At 40.9% G+C, this 16,477-nt stretch overlaps 1 protein-coding gene across 1 annotated transcript in view; it reads left to right on the forward strand.

The window, feature by feature from the left end:
* Positions 1-16,477, forward strand: part of CARD11 (caspase recruitment domain family, member 11) — a 46,196-nt gene that overhangs the window by 12,814 nt on the left and 16,905 nt on the right. The window contains exons 2-9 of the mRNA XM_008950347.1: positions 9,079-9,291; positions 9,910-10,047; positions 10,680-11,005; positions 12,295-12,474; positions 14,284-14,436; positions 14,522-14,647; positions 15,124-15,321; positions 15,807-15,986. Of these exons, the coding sequence (XP_008948595.1) occupies positions 9,079-9,291; positions 9,910-10,047; positions 10,680-11,005; positions 12,295-12,474; positions 14,284-14,436; positions 14,522-14,647; positions 15,124-15,321; positions 15,807-15,986 (1,514 nt within the window). The remainder of the gene's footprint in view (positions 1-9,078; positions 9,292-9,909; positions 10,048-10,679; positions 11,006-12,294; positions 12,475-14,283; positions 14,437-14,521; positions 14,648-15,123; positions 15,322-15,806; positions 15,987-16,477) is intronic.

Consider the following 16,477-nt stretch of genomic DNA (forward strand, 5'->3'; position numbering starts at 1 on the left):
GAATTCTGATTTCCAGCAGTTAACTAGCAAGCTCCTTCCGATTCCTGGTGAGGTTTTGTCCCCCTTAAGCCAGGCTGCTTCTGATCTATTGTAGGCATTTTCTTGTTAAATGGCATCCAGTTGTCTTCTGTGTGTTTTGTGCTCTGCTGGCTGAGACATTCATGCAGTTTTAAGGAAGCTTAGAAAGACAGAGGATTTTGTCAGTGAGCAGAAGATCAGGGACTGTAGCAGTCTGCAGCAACTGGGAGTGAAGCTCACTTCCTCTGGTGACTTTCAGGTGGAAAGACTGCAGGTATTTGTTATGTAAGGCATCTGTGTCATACTTCAAGCCCAGTCAAACTAGCATATGCAAGACAGCAGCCTGTTCTTTAGAATCCATTTTAAAGTAATAGCTATACAGAGGTCACAAAGTAGAATAAGGTATAGATACTTGTTCTATGTGAAGTTGAGCATTGACATAAAATGAACAAAATGTATACATGAATCAAAACAGTCATCACCCTTAGGGGACTGGGCAGTGTTTGATCCAACAGAAGATACTGTAAGCAATTAAAAGGTAAATATGAGTGGATAAGCCTTCACCAAGCTAGGAGGGAATTATACCTTTGCATAGTGCATTTAAGATACTGAACTGAATTGTATTCTCATCACAGTCAATACATGCTGCTGTTATACAGCAGTGAACAGTTTGCAGCTGGGTTATTTTTCATGTGTTTGGACTAGTATTGTTTGTTAAGGTCGATCTTTATACACAGGCTATGAGAGTTGGCTGCTTGTTTGTTCATTCTTCATATTTTGTGTATTTTGACTATCTGTAGGATTTATAGAGTTCTGTCTTTTCCTGCCATGTTATAAAGCCTGCTATATGAAATACTATTTTCAAACTTTCTTGGGCCATTGTGAATTACAGGTAGATTATCTGCCAGCATTCAAGATTGGAGTGTAACCTTTCCTGTTGCCTGTACATTTACTGTCAGTTGTTCCTGAATTTGGGGATTGTTAAACTGGAGTCCAGTCCTCCCATCTAATATGTTTTGTATTGTCCTTTGACTGTTTGGGTATGAGAGTATCACCTACAAGGAATCATCATCTGACTGCATGGAAGATATTCTTTGGTTTTTGTTCTTTTTCTAAACTCCTGTAACATAAGAGTTTGTAGCAAGTGTCAATTTTTAAAATAAGCAGCCTAAGTAGCAGTTTTCTATGGCAGAGCCACACTTCTTTCTCTTTTCCTGTTTCATGTGACTCATATTAATAGAAATGAAGTGTAAATAAACCAAATGAGAATCAGGCTATCTGTGCAAGGGTTAGGCAAGTTTCATATGTGTATGGCAGCTAATGGATCTCTGTCCTTACCACACTCTTATGCAGCTCAGTCTATGCAAATCCCTTATGAACACTGTCTCTCTGTACCAAAGATTGTGCTGGGTTTTGTAGTGTGAGCACACATTTACTGGGACCTAACCTACTACAATCATCAATTCCATCTGCATGTTTGGGCAACCTCAGTTTTTAATTCAGGACTCCTCCTCGTCACACAGGACTATACACTTGCTCCCAGTTGTGCCTCCTCCTCCTCATAAGCTAGTGAGAACCTCATTATTTATTGTAAAAACAGAGTGAGTCAGTCTCAAGAAAAAATTAACCTGAGAGCTGGTAATGACTTCTGAAGCCTTTGTTAGACCAGCACTCTCCTGAGCCCTCAGCAGCATGAGGAGAACAGCTTCTTTTTCAGATCTTGGCTTTTAACACACAGTAGCTGAAAGGGCCTGCTCGTGTTGGTAGCCAGTGCTGCACTCAAGAAAAAAATGACTGGGTATATAAACATATTTGTACTACATTAGCCCAGTGATTCCTGTTGTCCTTCTCATCATCATGCGTAACAGGATGGAGGATGTGTAGATTAAAGCATTTATTAAATGTCAAGCTTTCAGCTCTCCACTGCTACTTTGCAAATCCTTTAAAATAGATGCACTAAATTCCCATGGTAAATTGTTTATTTAAATTATTGTGCCATTACCTTGATTTGCATGCTCAGAACCAACAATAATCTCTAATGTGTAAGGATCTGTGGCAGGGCCTTCCCTGTTTATCCCTTCGTTTGCTTTACACCCCACATTCCTTCCCTTTGCCTTTCTAAGGCCTTTCCTGTTCTCATCTCTATCTCACTTCTGTCCCTCACTTTCATTCTGTTGAGTTCCCCTTTCTCTGACTTTCTTTTTCTTTTCATGTTCTCTTTTATATTTCCTTTTCCCTTAACCTCACCATTTTCCATCACCAAATCTCATCTTTCTCCTCTTCAGTTCTTCCCCTCCATCTCATTGCTCACCTTTCTCATATACTTTCACATATATTATCATTTAATAATGGTAATGCTAATAGTTTGTAATATCTGGCTATCAGATTCTGAAACAATATGGGAAAAGAGAATAATATCCATCTTATCACCAGTGTTGATGTTGCCATCTGAAGGGACAAATCTCTCGGCATTGACCCTAGAGGGAACCCAAGCAACTAGTAGTGGCTAAAAACCAATCTGTAGAGGGCATTCTAAGGTAGAAGTATTAAATATTGGAACAAAGTTTCCAACAGACCGTTTTCCACTCACTAGAGAGGAACTAGATTTCTAGCTAAACCTGGTGCCTAATTCAAATCGGCGAGAGCAATCTACCCTCTAAATTTGCTCCTCTGTCCATAGTGCTTAGAGGGTTTGTTACTGAGGGAGCTAGAAGCACCTTCACTCTGTGTAGAAAACAGTGACACAGAAAAATGACAGAGTTGTCAAAACATCACTATTAGTAGAGGAGGATTTTTCCATTTTCTTTGTTTATTATTCTTAATATATGTTCTACAGCCACATTCTGATTGGATGTTGCATGTTCGAGGTAGCACAATCTGCTGTCGGTTTGCTATTGAGACAAAATTAGTCATTTCCTTCCTGTGTGATAAGATGATAAGAGCTCTGAAGTTCTAAAGCAGGCAGATTTGAGGAAGAGGTAGGCTTTAGATATTGTCACCAGATGGAGTGCGAAATGGGAAAGCATAGATCTCAGCCTTTTATGAAACAGCTCACTACAGGGTCCTAATAGGTACTACTGCACCAATTAAGGTCTTTTACAACAATATTTCATTGGGCAAAACAATACTCTTAATGTGTAAATAATTTTTTCCCTCCAGAAAGTGATAGGTATTTTATACAGTTTCATATGCAATTTCAAAGGCAGACAAAAGCTAAGTGTAGTAAGTGTGGAATTCAGTGCAAGGATTGCTCAGCTCTTAAGCAATATTATCCTGCAATATTGAAAAAACTTTTGCATCTTTATTGCGTGCAGTGTTTTCTGGTTTAGGTGATACCAAGCAAACCTTTGGATGTAGTGACTAACCATACTAATAATTGATCTGTGCTTTATATATGCATTACCCTTTCTTTCGTTCTGAGATGGATCTGTTCTCAGCAGAGTAAGTAAAGGTAAAGGAAGAGATAATTAAAGAGAGTTCCTATAGTATTAATTCTTCTTGCCTGCTTCTGTTAGGACAGGAATGGTGATTAGAGACAAATCTCTGATTTATTCTGTTGCTTTCTTTTTTTTCATCGAGCAGAGATACTGAATAACAGTAACATGATGGAATTCAGTCCTTTTTCTCTCACTTGGTGGTTGAGCTAATATTTATGAAAATGAGGGGAATCTTCATTCCCTCTTCTGCTTGTAGAAGCAAGATGAATATGCCTCCAGAGCTCTTTGAACCAGTCAGGGAGTTCTGTCTCTCCTCTGTTCAGAAAATGGGAGTAGAATTTATGATGGCTATCATCTGGCTTCACTGAAGATCCAGCTTTACCTCACTGAAGCCTTGCAAGTCTGCTAGTGTTTGGGGGCTTTTCTGTAGGTTGTGTATAACAGGAAGATTGACTCAATGGAATTGAACAGAATACTTTTGTGCAAAAATAATCCTATTTTGTGTTTAAAACTTCTTGCTCTTCTATTACTTGGGTATCTTTTATTCTATATTTTTCTTTTCTATTTTGTTGAAACTATGGCACTCAGTAAGCTGGTTGAATCTTTTATATAAAGAGAGAGTTCTGATGCATGCAGAATGGTCCTTTCCATGTACAGCCACTGTGACCTAAAACAAAAATACAGCCCAGTCCATTCAACAGTGCTGATGCCCTCAGAAAGTATCCTAAGGCCTGCAAAAGCTGAAGTAATTAAACTGCGCTAATAAGAAATGTTTTTCTAGGTTGTTCCCATCTTAGTGGTTCCAAGTGCTAATTAATGAGTCTTACCTTGTCATAAAAATACTACTTACCAGCCTTGTTTTCAGCCGGGAACACTGAGGTAGAAAGAATGAATATAATGTGCAAATTCTAAAAGGCAGGTGAAGACACTGACTTCTCTCTCCCTTGGGAGTCCAGATTTAGGCACTTGTATGGAAAAAATTTGCAAGTATAGGTAAGCAAATTTAGTCTTCTTAATAAATACTTAAGACTTTAAAAAGTGATTTTCAGTACCATAGAACATCCAGCAGTACAGCCAATATAATTGGAAGCTGCTGGTATTCAGCATTTCAGAAAGGCAGGAGTGCCATAGACCTCTCCTGTCCTTAAGCAAAGGAAATAATTTCCTTATCACACTTCAGACTGTGACTTTCCTCTGAAATTAAAAATAGCTCTAAATCCCTTTGTGGTTTTGTGGTTCTCTGATACTGCAAATCTGCACATATCCATACAAGCAGCTTTTGAGAAGAAGTTGTTATACTTTATCCTGTGAGGTGCTATACAGACTTGAGGGATAAAGGGTATTGCCCCATGAAATCTAGATATATGTACAGAAAGAGGATGTAATACAGTACCCTCAAAATGTTGAGGGTAATTATATACACAGTTTTAAAGTAGTGGGTTTTTTTGCTTTAAGTGTGGTAATTTATATGTAATCCTTACCTCATTTATGTACACATACTTAGTATTTAATGTAAACTTCTGTTCTTATTGATTTATAATTTGCACAAACATTTTGTATGTTGTGGTTTCTTATTTAAATACTGCCAAGTCTGTGAACATCTGTGACAAATGCAGAAGTCCAAAACGTTGAAATAGATTGCCTCTTCCAAAATAAACTTCCCCCTGCTTCTCAGTGTGAGAACAATACCCTTTTTTTGTATTTCACAAAGGAGATAACAAGAAATCAGCAAACTTAGCAGCCTGTTACATGGTGATTTCTCAGTATCGACAGGCTAACAAGAATTCAGACCAAGGGGATGCAAATAATTAAATGACTGAAGGGTTAATTTCTGCACCATCATGGAACAGATCACAAAAAATGAAGCTTTAGATGTGACCTGATGATGAGCACTTTATAGAAGCCCTGTTTCTGAAGCCTGCAGGCTTTATTCCCTTGATCAGTGGAGAGTGTCACTGACATATGAAAGTGTGGAGCCTGAGTGAGAACAGAGAACAGCTTTAACTGGAAGGTGATTTGTTCACTTGAAAAATATAACAAAAAAATAGCAAACACATAGAAAGATTCATTTGTGTGTAACAGCCAAGAGAAGGATAGTCCTTGAGAGAAAAAAGGAGATGAGGGGAGTAGAGTGTTGCTTTTAATGTAAAAAGGGATTCTCTCTTTTCTTTGTCTGCATCTACAGAGATCTTTGAAATAGATGAGACTAGCTGAGATTATTACTGGATTAAGATCTCCTGCAGTTAAAAGCTATTTTGTATACTCACCACTGAAAGGAACAGCAGGAGAGCAATTTTTTAACTGCTGGGGCGATGCTTATTTCTTTTTGTTTAATGTCTGTTGAAGTCAGTCCACATCTGTGACTTCACACCCATGATTTGTAATGGACACCAAAGTATTTCTATGGCATGTCACAACTTCTGAATGTGCTAGATTACAGCTCAAGAGGTGTTGGAATCAGAGACTAAATAATGGTAATAAAGATCAGATTAAATAAGTGATTACACATTTGAAAAGATTTTAAATCTGTAATTTTTAATTTTATAAGTGAAAACAACTTTTCTGCAATATCATCACAGGAAGGAAGGGCAAAAACAGGGAATAAGGTCTTTTAAATGCCTAGAAAATGCATGTGCTGCTGAAAATCTTTTAAAATTAAAGCCACTAATACAATACCCTTATGGGTTTCCCACTGAGTTTCAGTTGTCACATCTGGTTTTTGACCAACACACCAAAATTTCAGCCAATCACAAGCATTTTATTTCCTAGTCAACATTATGTTAAACACCGAATCAAAGAAATACTTGCTCACTAAGAAGGATGCTGTAGTAACATCAGCTGTCCATTGCTGTTGTCTCTGGAATAGCTCCACAAGTCAGTGGAGTTACTTGAGGGTTATACTCTTAGACCATTATGCTTGAGGGTTATACTCTTAGCTCTAGGAAAGAGAGGAGTGCTACCTATTAGTGCGGCAGTAGCCCCTGAGAGGTGATGAACAACCCAGTGAATTTGGAAAGAGGCTAGCTGTCCTTCTGAATGGGTATTGCCAAGGTGGAGATACAAAGAAGAAAGCAAAAGGAAGATTCTGAAATTCCTACATGGCAGTGAGGGACCACTCCACTAAATGTTGTTTTTAAGGGCTTGTCTCTGATAATAGACTGTTTAACAGGAGTTTGCTACCAGAAATCTCCTTTTAAAATTTTAACCACTTATGGAATATACTTATTACTTTCCCATTAAACATTATGTCCCCAAAATAACAGTATGGAAGTATTATCCCTATACATGAGGGACTATTTGATAAAGGTATTTTTAATGTCAGGTAAAAAAAAAATGTATTAATGTCGAGAATTATACTGATGAGTGAACTCTTCTTTGAATCATTTAATGGAGAAATCCCTTACTAATGTCCTGAGGGAACTGCTGACAGTGTGTAATAAGTTCTGGTTCAGTGCTGCAGATTACAAGATATCCTGCATTTGATGGAATTCAGGCAAGTGTTTCTTTTGTACTTTGAGGTCCATCTGTGAACTTCCTAGTACGCTCCCCAAAATTAAAGGGCCTGCAACACACCTTCTTTCAGATGTACTAGATAGCTGTGGCTGTGAGCTGACGATGGTACTGTGTGACCTTCTGCTTTACTGCCTTCTGCTCCCAAAAGTTCAGCTTCTCCAATTATGTAGTGTTTGTTAAATTCACCTTTGAAGTGAAATACAGTTATTTCCAGAATAAGTGGTGGAGAGGAAGGTTCATGAGAATGTATATGCACTTCAGCTGAAGCTATTTCACCTTTAGCATTCCTCCCACTGCTACCTACTTTATATAGCTTTTTCTATTGTTTTACATTTATACTGTTCATTACTGCAGTGTCACTTTTACCACATGAAAGTAGTGGCATTCAGTAAGAATTTCATCCAGCTTGTGTAGAGTCATAAGACCAGAAAGATTTTCCCATAACTACAGCCATGCCCCCCTCATTCCAGATCCCGTAGAGCAGACCTGATCTTTCTTGCCCTCTGAGGACTGTTGTCTCTCCCAGCCCATTTAATAGCAGCCACTGGTGGTGAATTCTACATGCAAGTAGCAGAGCAAATGCTAAGTAAGTAGCTCCTAAGATGTAAAACTACAAAGAACTCTGGGGGAGCTACCAGAGTACAGGCGAACAGCCCCCAGGCAATACTCCTAACCTGCCCATAGCAAGAGGAAACCATCCAAATTTTTCTCATACAGATATTGAACCCCAGACTAGGATTTTGGACAATTTGAGAAGGCCTTTGAAAGCACCAAGCAGAGAACATGAATTTCTGTAGGACTAGTCTGTATTTCATTATGATAGAAGACTGAAAAACACATTATTTAGCAGATTGGCACTTCTGGTTTTAGTTTTCCAAATGAGTTAATAGCCCCTGGCTCTACAGATTAATAGCTGGTTTTGCCCAGTGATGTTCAGTGGAACAGATGCTGCTTTGCAGTTCCTGAACTTGGAAGCTGAGGAAATTATACTACAATGGAAAGAACTCTACCAGTCCAAGAAAAACAACATGTTGCTTTTGAGGTCTTTAGTTACTGATTACCAGCAAAGTCTCATAAAGCACAGCTCTCCTCCCATATGACCTAATAACTGCACATTTTTCTTACACCACAGCCTCTGATGGACTAAAGTAACTCCTGAAAGAGAAACTTATCTTCCTTGTGCCACCTGGAACACAAAATCTTGAAAAAGCTAGAATGCAGAAATATGACTTTTTTCAAAGGTTAACATTTATTACAAAATTAAGAAGGAAAGGTTTTTATAAAGTTTCTTTACTCTTAACTTTAGTACAAGCTTTCTCACCTCATTGTTGCCTGCCTGCCTTGTGACCTTCTCTCATGAGGTAGATACAAATTAGGAGTTAGCAGGAAATTGCTTAGGAAGCACTCAGAAATCATGTGATAACATTCGCATGAGTCAAGAACATTTTCAGACGTCAGTGAGACAATGCTCATACTTATCCACTCATGCGGGGAAAGGCAAGACCTGAACTCAGAGGTGCTTGCATTGATGCCCACACATCAGTCAATCCACACACAGCTGCAGAAGGCAGACATCTGAAACTGCTTGCTTGTGAGTTAACTCCTTCTGGTGCAGTCATTTACACGTGCTGGCTCGTCACATATATGCAGGGGAAAAAAATCAGGTTCAAATCAGTACAGCTGAGAGGAACAAAGGAGGTGAGAATGAAAGCTGTAGTTGCCTGCAGCAAAGATTTGCCTCTGCTCTGAGCTCTGTATGTTCACACCCTGGCTTGCATTGCACTGTGTCCTTTACCTTTCCTTCTGTTACAGAGAGGGATTCTGTGCCTTGTAGAGCACTTCATGGAGTTAGCTGAGCTACAGATTCATCACTAGAGAGCAATATGCAATAGTTCATAGACTTGAGGTAGAGCTTCTCTGAACTGTCACTTTCCAGATGAGCTGTGGACAGGCAGCACTTCAGCTCAAACAGTTTCAATATAGGGCAAATCCAGCATTAGTCAGAAGTGATTCTAAGCTCTGCCTGTGTGACAGGGAAGCACAAAAAAAATGTGGCAGGATAGAAACTGTCCTGCTTGATGTTCATTTGCCAATTGTTTCCCTTGTTAAGGAGGAGAGCCAGAGATGGATGACTGCCTGGAGACGCTGAAGGATGAGGAGGAAGCTCTGTGGGAGAACGTGGAGTGCAACAGGCACATGCTGAGCCGGTACATCAACCCTGCCAAGCTGACCCCCTACCTCCGGCAGTGCAAAGTCATCGACGAGCAGGACGAGGACGAGGTGCTCAACTCACTCATGCTGCCCTCCAAAATCAACAGGGCAGGTAATTTTGTGAATGGCTACATCTACATCCCTATCTGAATGGCATTTTTGGCTAAATCTGGAGGCAGCCTGTATTAAATTACAGATTATCAAAGGGGAACCCTATATTTCATTTACAGGAGATTTCATGCAAAGGGGGGAATCTGCTGCTGCTGTTTTGATAACAATGACTCTTTGCAGTGCTGTGCAGACTGGAGCTCGTGGCATTCATATTCCCATCAAAGCCTTGAGAAATATTTCAGTGACCACAAGCAGCAGCCACTGCTGTTCCAAGAGTAGGTTTTTAGCTGTCTTGCTCTGCTTCATGTGTCACTGAAGGGGCTGCCACCCTAAAGTGTTTCAGTACTGTCTGGAAAAGGCTGCACTGAGTAACATGTCCTTTGAAATCTCTGTTCCAGAGACCAGTTTGCCCACGCTCCTTCAGAATAGTGATCAGCACAAACATAAAGGATACCTGGCACTATTTTATGAGTTCAGCTGAACTCAATTAATCAGCCAGATTTTCCACAACATGTTGCTGAGGTGGAGATGAACCTTAAGCAGATTAGACTTCAGGGATAACTATTTGGTTCTGCTGTTCATAGTGCTGATGTGTCACCTCTCTGTTCTCTGCACTTAGGTCGACTCCTGGACATTCTCCACACCAAGGGCCAACGGGGCTATGTAGTTTTTTTAGAGAGCCTAGAGTTTTACTACCCTGAGCTCTACAAACTGGTGACAGGGAAAGAACCTACACGGAGATTTTCTACTATTGTTGGTGAGTAGAATCAATCCCAAGGGAGCCTGTTGAAATAAGGGCTATCTTGAAGACAGGGTTTGATTTTTCAGGCAAGAAATGAAAAAAAAAAAGCTAATCTGGTAGTAACATTCTGCAGTTTTTCAGGCCCATTCAATGCAAAATGTAGTAGCAACAGCTAATGTGTAAAGAAAAGGAACATCTCAGTTTTCTGAATGAAGCTAAAGAGCTTCAAATTGAATGATAGGCATTATAAGAAATCTCTAGAGAAGAAACTTTGGAACAGTGGACTAAATTACACAGATGACCTACACGCGTGGAACAGACCAGAAGCATTCAGATTAACTTACTTGTACAGATTCATTTTACAGAGTGTGTGCTATTTCCACAGGCCTGCCAGCTCAGCTGAAACAAAACAAACGTAAAGGCTTCATATTCTATCTGGACAAGCTGTGTGCATGTATATTATGATTCTAGTAAGAGTGTGCTGTGCAATATTTGTACTTGTTGCCAGTTAGATGTACAAATGTGTTTGTGCATATTCTACACCTCTGTGTATACTCCAGGACATTTGTTTCTCACTCAGTTCTGCTGATCCTACTTATTGTAAACTTCCTATATCAGACATTGACAAGCTGTTCAAACATTTTCAGTGGAGGAGGGACATGAAGGCCTTACTCATTTCCTAATGAATGAGATCATTAAGCTTCAGCAGCAAGTGAAGACAAAAGATATGCAGCGCTGTGAGCTCTTGGCTAAGTCTCGCCAGTTGGAGGATGAGCGAAAGCAGCTAAAACTGAACAAGATAGAGCTGCTGACCTTCCAGGAGAGATACAACAAGATGAAGGAGGAGAGGAACAACTACAATGATGAGCTGGTCAAGGTGAAAGATGAGAACTACAACCTGGCCATGAGATATGCCCAGCTGAGTGACGAGAAGAGCATGGCTGTGATAAGGAGCCGAGACCTCCAGTTAGAGGTGAGATAAATGTTCTGGGCTGCTTTAATCAGGAGCAGCAATGGAGGATGCCAGGGGCATCTGGTAAAATGAGATCTTCTCTGACAGGAGAAAGTTGTAGAGCTCTCACTTGCTTTGCTGATCCAGAAGATTAGAGCCATCACTGTACAAAAATGCCAACTGCAGCAATGTGTGTTAATGGCAGATAACTTACATGCTTGTAATGGATTAACACAACATAATATACTCTAAAACAATTTTTTTTAAAAAGAATTGTTTACTAAAAACATAATTTAGCTTTTCAGCCTTAATAATATCTTGGGGCAGTTATCCGCTTTTGCACTACAACTGCTGCTGGTTTAATCAAAAAGTCTCATGGGGCATTGGAACAGCTTGAGGCCATTTAGGAGATGCAGAGGAATGCTTCAAGTGCCATAGAATTCATGCTTGTGTGTGTGCCACAGGTGAGCTGGAGTGAACAGCTGCCCACAGCGGATCTGGACACCGGCGTTTAGTTTTGAATCGATGTTATCAGACATTTTGCCCCATTTTGTTTTTCCACACGGCTGTCTGCTCACTCCTCTACCTCCACTCTGCCTTCTCTTGGGCTTCATGTCCAGCTCTCACAGAGAGGTGGCTGCTGGTGCAGGATGGTTGGGCAGCAGGCCGTGGTGCTCTGTGCTTTGCAGCTGCTGCTCACAGTCACCAGCCACAGGCATTACTGGCCAAGCTCCCTGGGCACCCCTGGCCTTTAGTCCCATGCATCTCCCTCATCTCCAGGATATTCCCCCACTTTCAAATCTTTCCTCCAGCCAGGATCACCATCACCTTCCTCTCAGGCCCCCTTCTATCTGAAAACACGTTTTCTTTTTGGGACCCCCCCCTTTCCTATCCAGAATGCAAAGCCCCTGTTTTTGCCTATCTAAATATTCTATGGGCAAAAGCACAATGTGTGGTTGGTCTCCTAAGTGTCAGTTTTATTTCATATCTCTTTATTTATTGGAGGATTGAGGAATTGCTGCTTTTCTTTTTTTTAATCCAGGTGTTATCAAAATTTCTAACCAGCCCATACCAGCTGTTGCTAGTAAATAGCTTGAGAGCACAACAGTGCAGCTCTGGGCATTCAGTACCCACACATGTGTACTCGGGTATCTGCTGCCTGTTAGCATTCAAAGTTTAAGCTGTATTTTCCACCTATGACTGTACTTTTTCACCTTGAAGTGAGTGTTTCCAGAGCAGTAGATATCAGAGCTAAAAAGAATTTCTTTCCTTCCCTCTCTCTCCATTTCACTGCTCCCTGGCTGCTCTAGATTGACCAGCTGAAGCACCGTTTGAACAAGGTGGAAGAGGAATGCAAGCTGGAAAGGAACCAGTCTTTGAAGCTGAAAAATGATATTGAAAACCGACCCAAAAAGGAACAGGTTCTGGAGCTGGAGCGGGAAAATGAGATGATGAAGACTAAAATCCAGGAGTTACAGTCCATCATTCAGGTATAAAAGCAGATTGCTACATTTAAAATTCCAGACAGTTCAGCTTACTCCTCCTGCTACCCAGATGATGGATTCAGCAGGCTTTGACCACTCCTTGCCTCCAGGCAGCCCCACACTTTCCTCCCACACTGTCTCACATACTCTACATCTCCTCACAGCCTGCCTTGGGGGCTACCCTTCAGGGTCTAAGTATTTTGTATATAAGGCTGTGAGAGCAGGACAGAGAAGCAGCAGGTGGTGACACATCCTGTGTGTTTTCAGTAAGGGACAGGGAGTATATAACAAGGAAACTGGTGTCTACCAAGAAGAGGCAATGATCTCCACCACTGCTCCTCACGTCAAACACAACACGTACCACTGGTAATGCTAGGGAATATTGAGTGAAGCCTCTACTTGCAAAGCTACAGTAAGCCTGAGTGTAAAGTTCAGAAAACCAGAAAGTCAATCATATAGCTCCCAGCTGTCTGCAGTACACCTTGCACTACATGCATGAGGAGGAATTGTTAAATGGCCATCCCAGAAATTTCTGACCGTGGCTCTGTGTACCCTGTTTTAGGCTGTTGTCATATCTGTGCCAAAAGGTCCTAACAAAGCAGAGACTAATAAAGGTTTCTGCACTTGGGTGATCACTGGTTACCAGAATGTCCTACAGAACGCTGCTGTAACTTGCACAGGGATCCTCACTTACCTTTCTTTGGGCAGATGGGGAAAAAGGATGACATGCAGCATATTTAGCACAGTGTTACTTTATGAAGAGCTTAGCCAAATGTTAGCATATGTGAGAGTGCTTAGGTAGCACTCTGCTGGAAAAGGCTTGTAGCATTTTAAAATGACACTTTAAAAGTTATCAGAAGAATGCATTTCAGAAATGGCTGTACCCTCTAGAAGTGCCTAACGAGTCTTAGTTCTAATACAAATCCAACTCAAAGGTGGAAAAAGGGTATAGTACAGCAGATTCTAGGAGTGCTGGTCTGTGTAGAATGTCTTATACTATTGAAATGGTTTTATAGCACCTAAAGAAACAGAGAAATAATAATGAAATAGCTAAAAATAGGATTGAAATTTTCCTAACTGAAAGTATAAATTTTAAGAAGTCAGCTCATTTTAGAATTACTTAGGTATAATTAGAAATATTAGGTAACTGAAATGTCACTGGAATCTCCAAGTTAGACTAGGTATTTTAAAAAGAAATATGCATATTACTTGCATTTTGTGCCTTTTTCATCGTCCATTTATTAATTTTGGTCAGTTTTGCATGGCAATTTATTTGTTGGAACCTGCTCTGGCAATCTTGTTAATTTTAAATCTGAAAGAAAAAAATATTGCTGGACACTATAGAAAATGAAGCAGTGGTACAAGCTATTCCAGGCATGTTTAATATTCTCTGAGCACAGCCCTGTAAAGCCTGTGCATGCTTTAAAAATTCCCCTGAATGTTTTCTTAGGCCCTGCTCTTTGGCAAAGGGTGATTTTTGTGCTCAGCAAGAGCTGATTAATAGAGAAGAGTTTGGAATGCAGGGCTTGGAGTGAAGAATTGTCACTGCATCCAAAATGGATCAAATTATAGCCAGTACAATAAAACAGTAAACCAGATCCTTCATCAGACTCCTCTGACAGCAAGACAGCCTTTATTCATCTTTTCTGACACTATTTTAAAATATGAACAAATGTCCACCTCTTCTCCTGCTCTCCCATTGCAATACCATGTTCATTTTCTATTCCTCTTGTTTGTTCCTGTCTTTGTTACTTTCCTTCTTGCAGTACTATTTTCTCTTCCCCTGGCCTGTCTCTTAAAAATGTCTTTCCTCAGGCTGACAAGAGGAGTTTACCAGACTCAGACAAAGCCATTCTGGATATTCTGGAACATGACCGTAAGGAGGCCCTGGAGGATCGGCATGAGTTGGTCAACAAGATCTTTAATCTCCAAGAGGAGATTCGGCACGTGGAGGACTTGAGAGACAAGGTGAGAAATGGCAAGATGGAATATCTCAGGCTAGTGCCCAAAAGACTCCCGAGAGCAGTGGTGGTTAACAGTGTGTCATTTCCAGTATCTTGAAGAGAAAGAAGATTTGGAGTTAAAGTGCTCAACACTAGGAAAAGACTGTGAGATGTACAAGCACCGAATGAACACTGTGATGATACAGCTAGAAGAGGTCGAAAAGGAGCGAGATCAGGTATCTAACAGTTAAAGTGGGGAAAGTTAGTACCAAAAGCCTCTATTTTATATGTGTGACTTTGGGGAACAGTAGCTAATTGGACCCAAAATACTATTAAAAAATAGTTACAAGAAATTGCTACTTGTTAGAATTTGCATTACAGTAATTAAACATAGGGTAATATTGGGTTGTTTCCACGGTGTAGCATCTGGCAGGCAGGACCAAGATCTTAAAAGCTATTGCAGGCTTTATGTTGGTGTCAAGTCATCTGACCTGCACTCTGGAGCATTTTGCCACTAGCCGAGAGGGAGCTGGAAATGAACCACCTTCATAATCCTAATTTTTCATGGTGCTGCCGTGGCACATGCTGCTCCTAGCTGCCGTGGCAACTGGGGAATGGTTATTGGTTCTGAAGCCCGTCCCTGCTCCAGACACCTTACAAACAAAACCAGCAGGTGCCCTGGTGCAAAAGAAGTTCCTTCTCTCCGGCGCAGGCGTTCCGCTCGCGCGACGAGGCTCAGACCCAGTACTCCCACTGCCTGATTGAAAAGGACAAGTACAGGAAGCAGATTCGAGAGCTGGAGGAGAGAAACGACGAGCTCCGAATCGAGGTGGTTCGGAAGGAAGCTTGCATTGTCAACCTGGAGTGCAAGCTGCGGCGCCTCTCCAGGGACAACAACTTCCACGACCAGGTAGGGCTCAGGACAGGCAGGAGGTCTTTCTTTAAGATTTGCTTTGAAAAATATTTTGGTGGAGAAGGGAGAGGGAACTTTTTGAACTCCCTCCATAAACTAAACTTCCTTCTCCTAAATGTCAATGTTGCACATTCTGAAGTACAGTGGGGTTCAAGCTGTGACATGCTCATAGCTTCTCGAAGGCTTGCGTTCCACAACTGGATTTTAAATGGAAGGGAAAGCAATGCAGGAAGAGAGGGAAAGAAACTGCAGAAAAGCTGTTTCTACTGGTGTAGAAACTACAAATACTTTTGAGGAACGTGCCCCAGTGAGCAGAAATCCCCACAAATGTCAATCTAAGTTACTGATATGGCTCTGAAGCCACATTCTGCATGAGCTTCTGAAGCATTTGAGTCACTGAAAGTTCAATCAGATTACTCCAAGGGGAAGTCACAAGGAGTTGTACCAAACTGGTCTCAGAAGTGTTTTCTTCCGATCCTTAGAGTTTGCCACGGAATCTGCCCATTACCATTATCTCCCAGACCTTTGGGACTTCTAGCCCAAAAGCCAATGGTCAAGAAGCAGATGACTCCTCAACTTCTGAAGAGTCTCCAGAAGACAGCAAGTTCTTCTTGCCTGATCAAGCTCGACTCAGGAGAAGAGTGAATCTCAAGGGAATCCAGGTGTGTCTTAATACGAGGCTGGAATGATACAATGCAGGGACTGTTGGAACACGTTGTGGCTGTGCTTCTGAAAGGGCTGTGCTATAAAGATAAGAAGAGATTTATAAGTGATAGTGAGCTGTCAGTTTTTGCCTCGTGGTGATTTGCATCTTGCCCCTTCTCCCCATTTTGTGTATTCTCTGCTGTTCATTCACATTCTCAGAGCATTGCCAATAAATTGATTCTTTGCCTTCCTAACAGTAGTGGAAAAAAAAACAAATTACATAATGCCCAAAGTCCAGAACACAGGAAACTGAAGGTGGAAAACGAAGCATTGGTGGAGAAGCTCACATCAGCTGGAAGGGAATAATAGAAAGGAACGGACACAATCTAGAGCAAAATTAACTGCCTAATTTAGATATAAATTATGGCAATTTCCTCTCACTTAGGAATGAGGGGTAGCATGAGTTAGGCCCATGATTTGCCCGACTAGCTGCATTCATACAGCTATT

The sequence above is a fragment of the Merops nubicus genome, unplaced genomic scaffold (genome assembly GCF_000691845.1).
Source record: "Merops nubicus isolate BGI_N331 unplaced genomic scaffold, ASM69184v1 scaffold14302, whole genome shotgun sequence".
In the NCBI taxonomy this organism is placed as follows: Eukaryota; Metazoa; Chordata; class Aves; order Coraciiformes; family Meropidae; genus Merops; species Merops nubicus.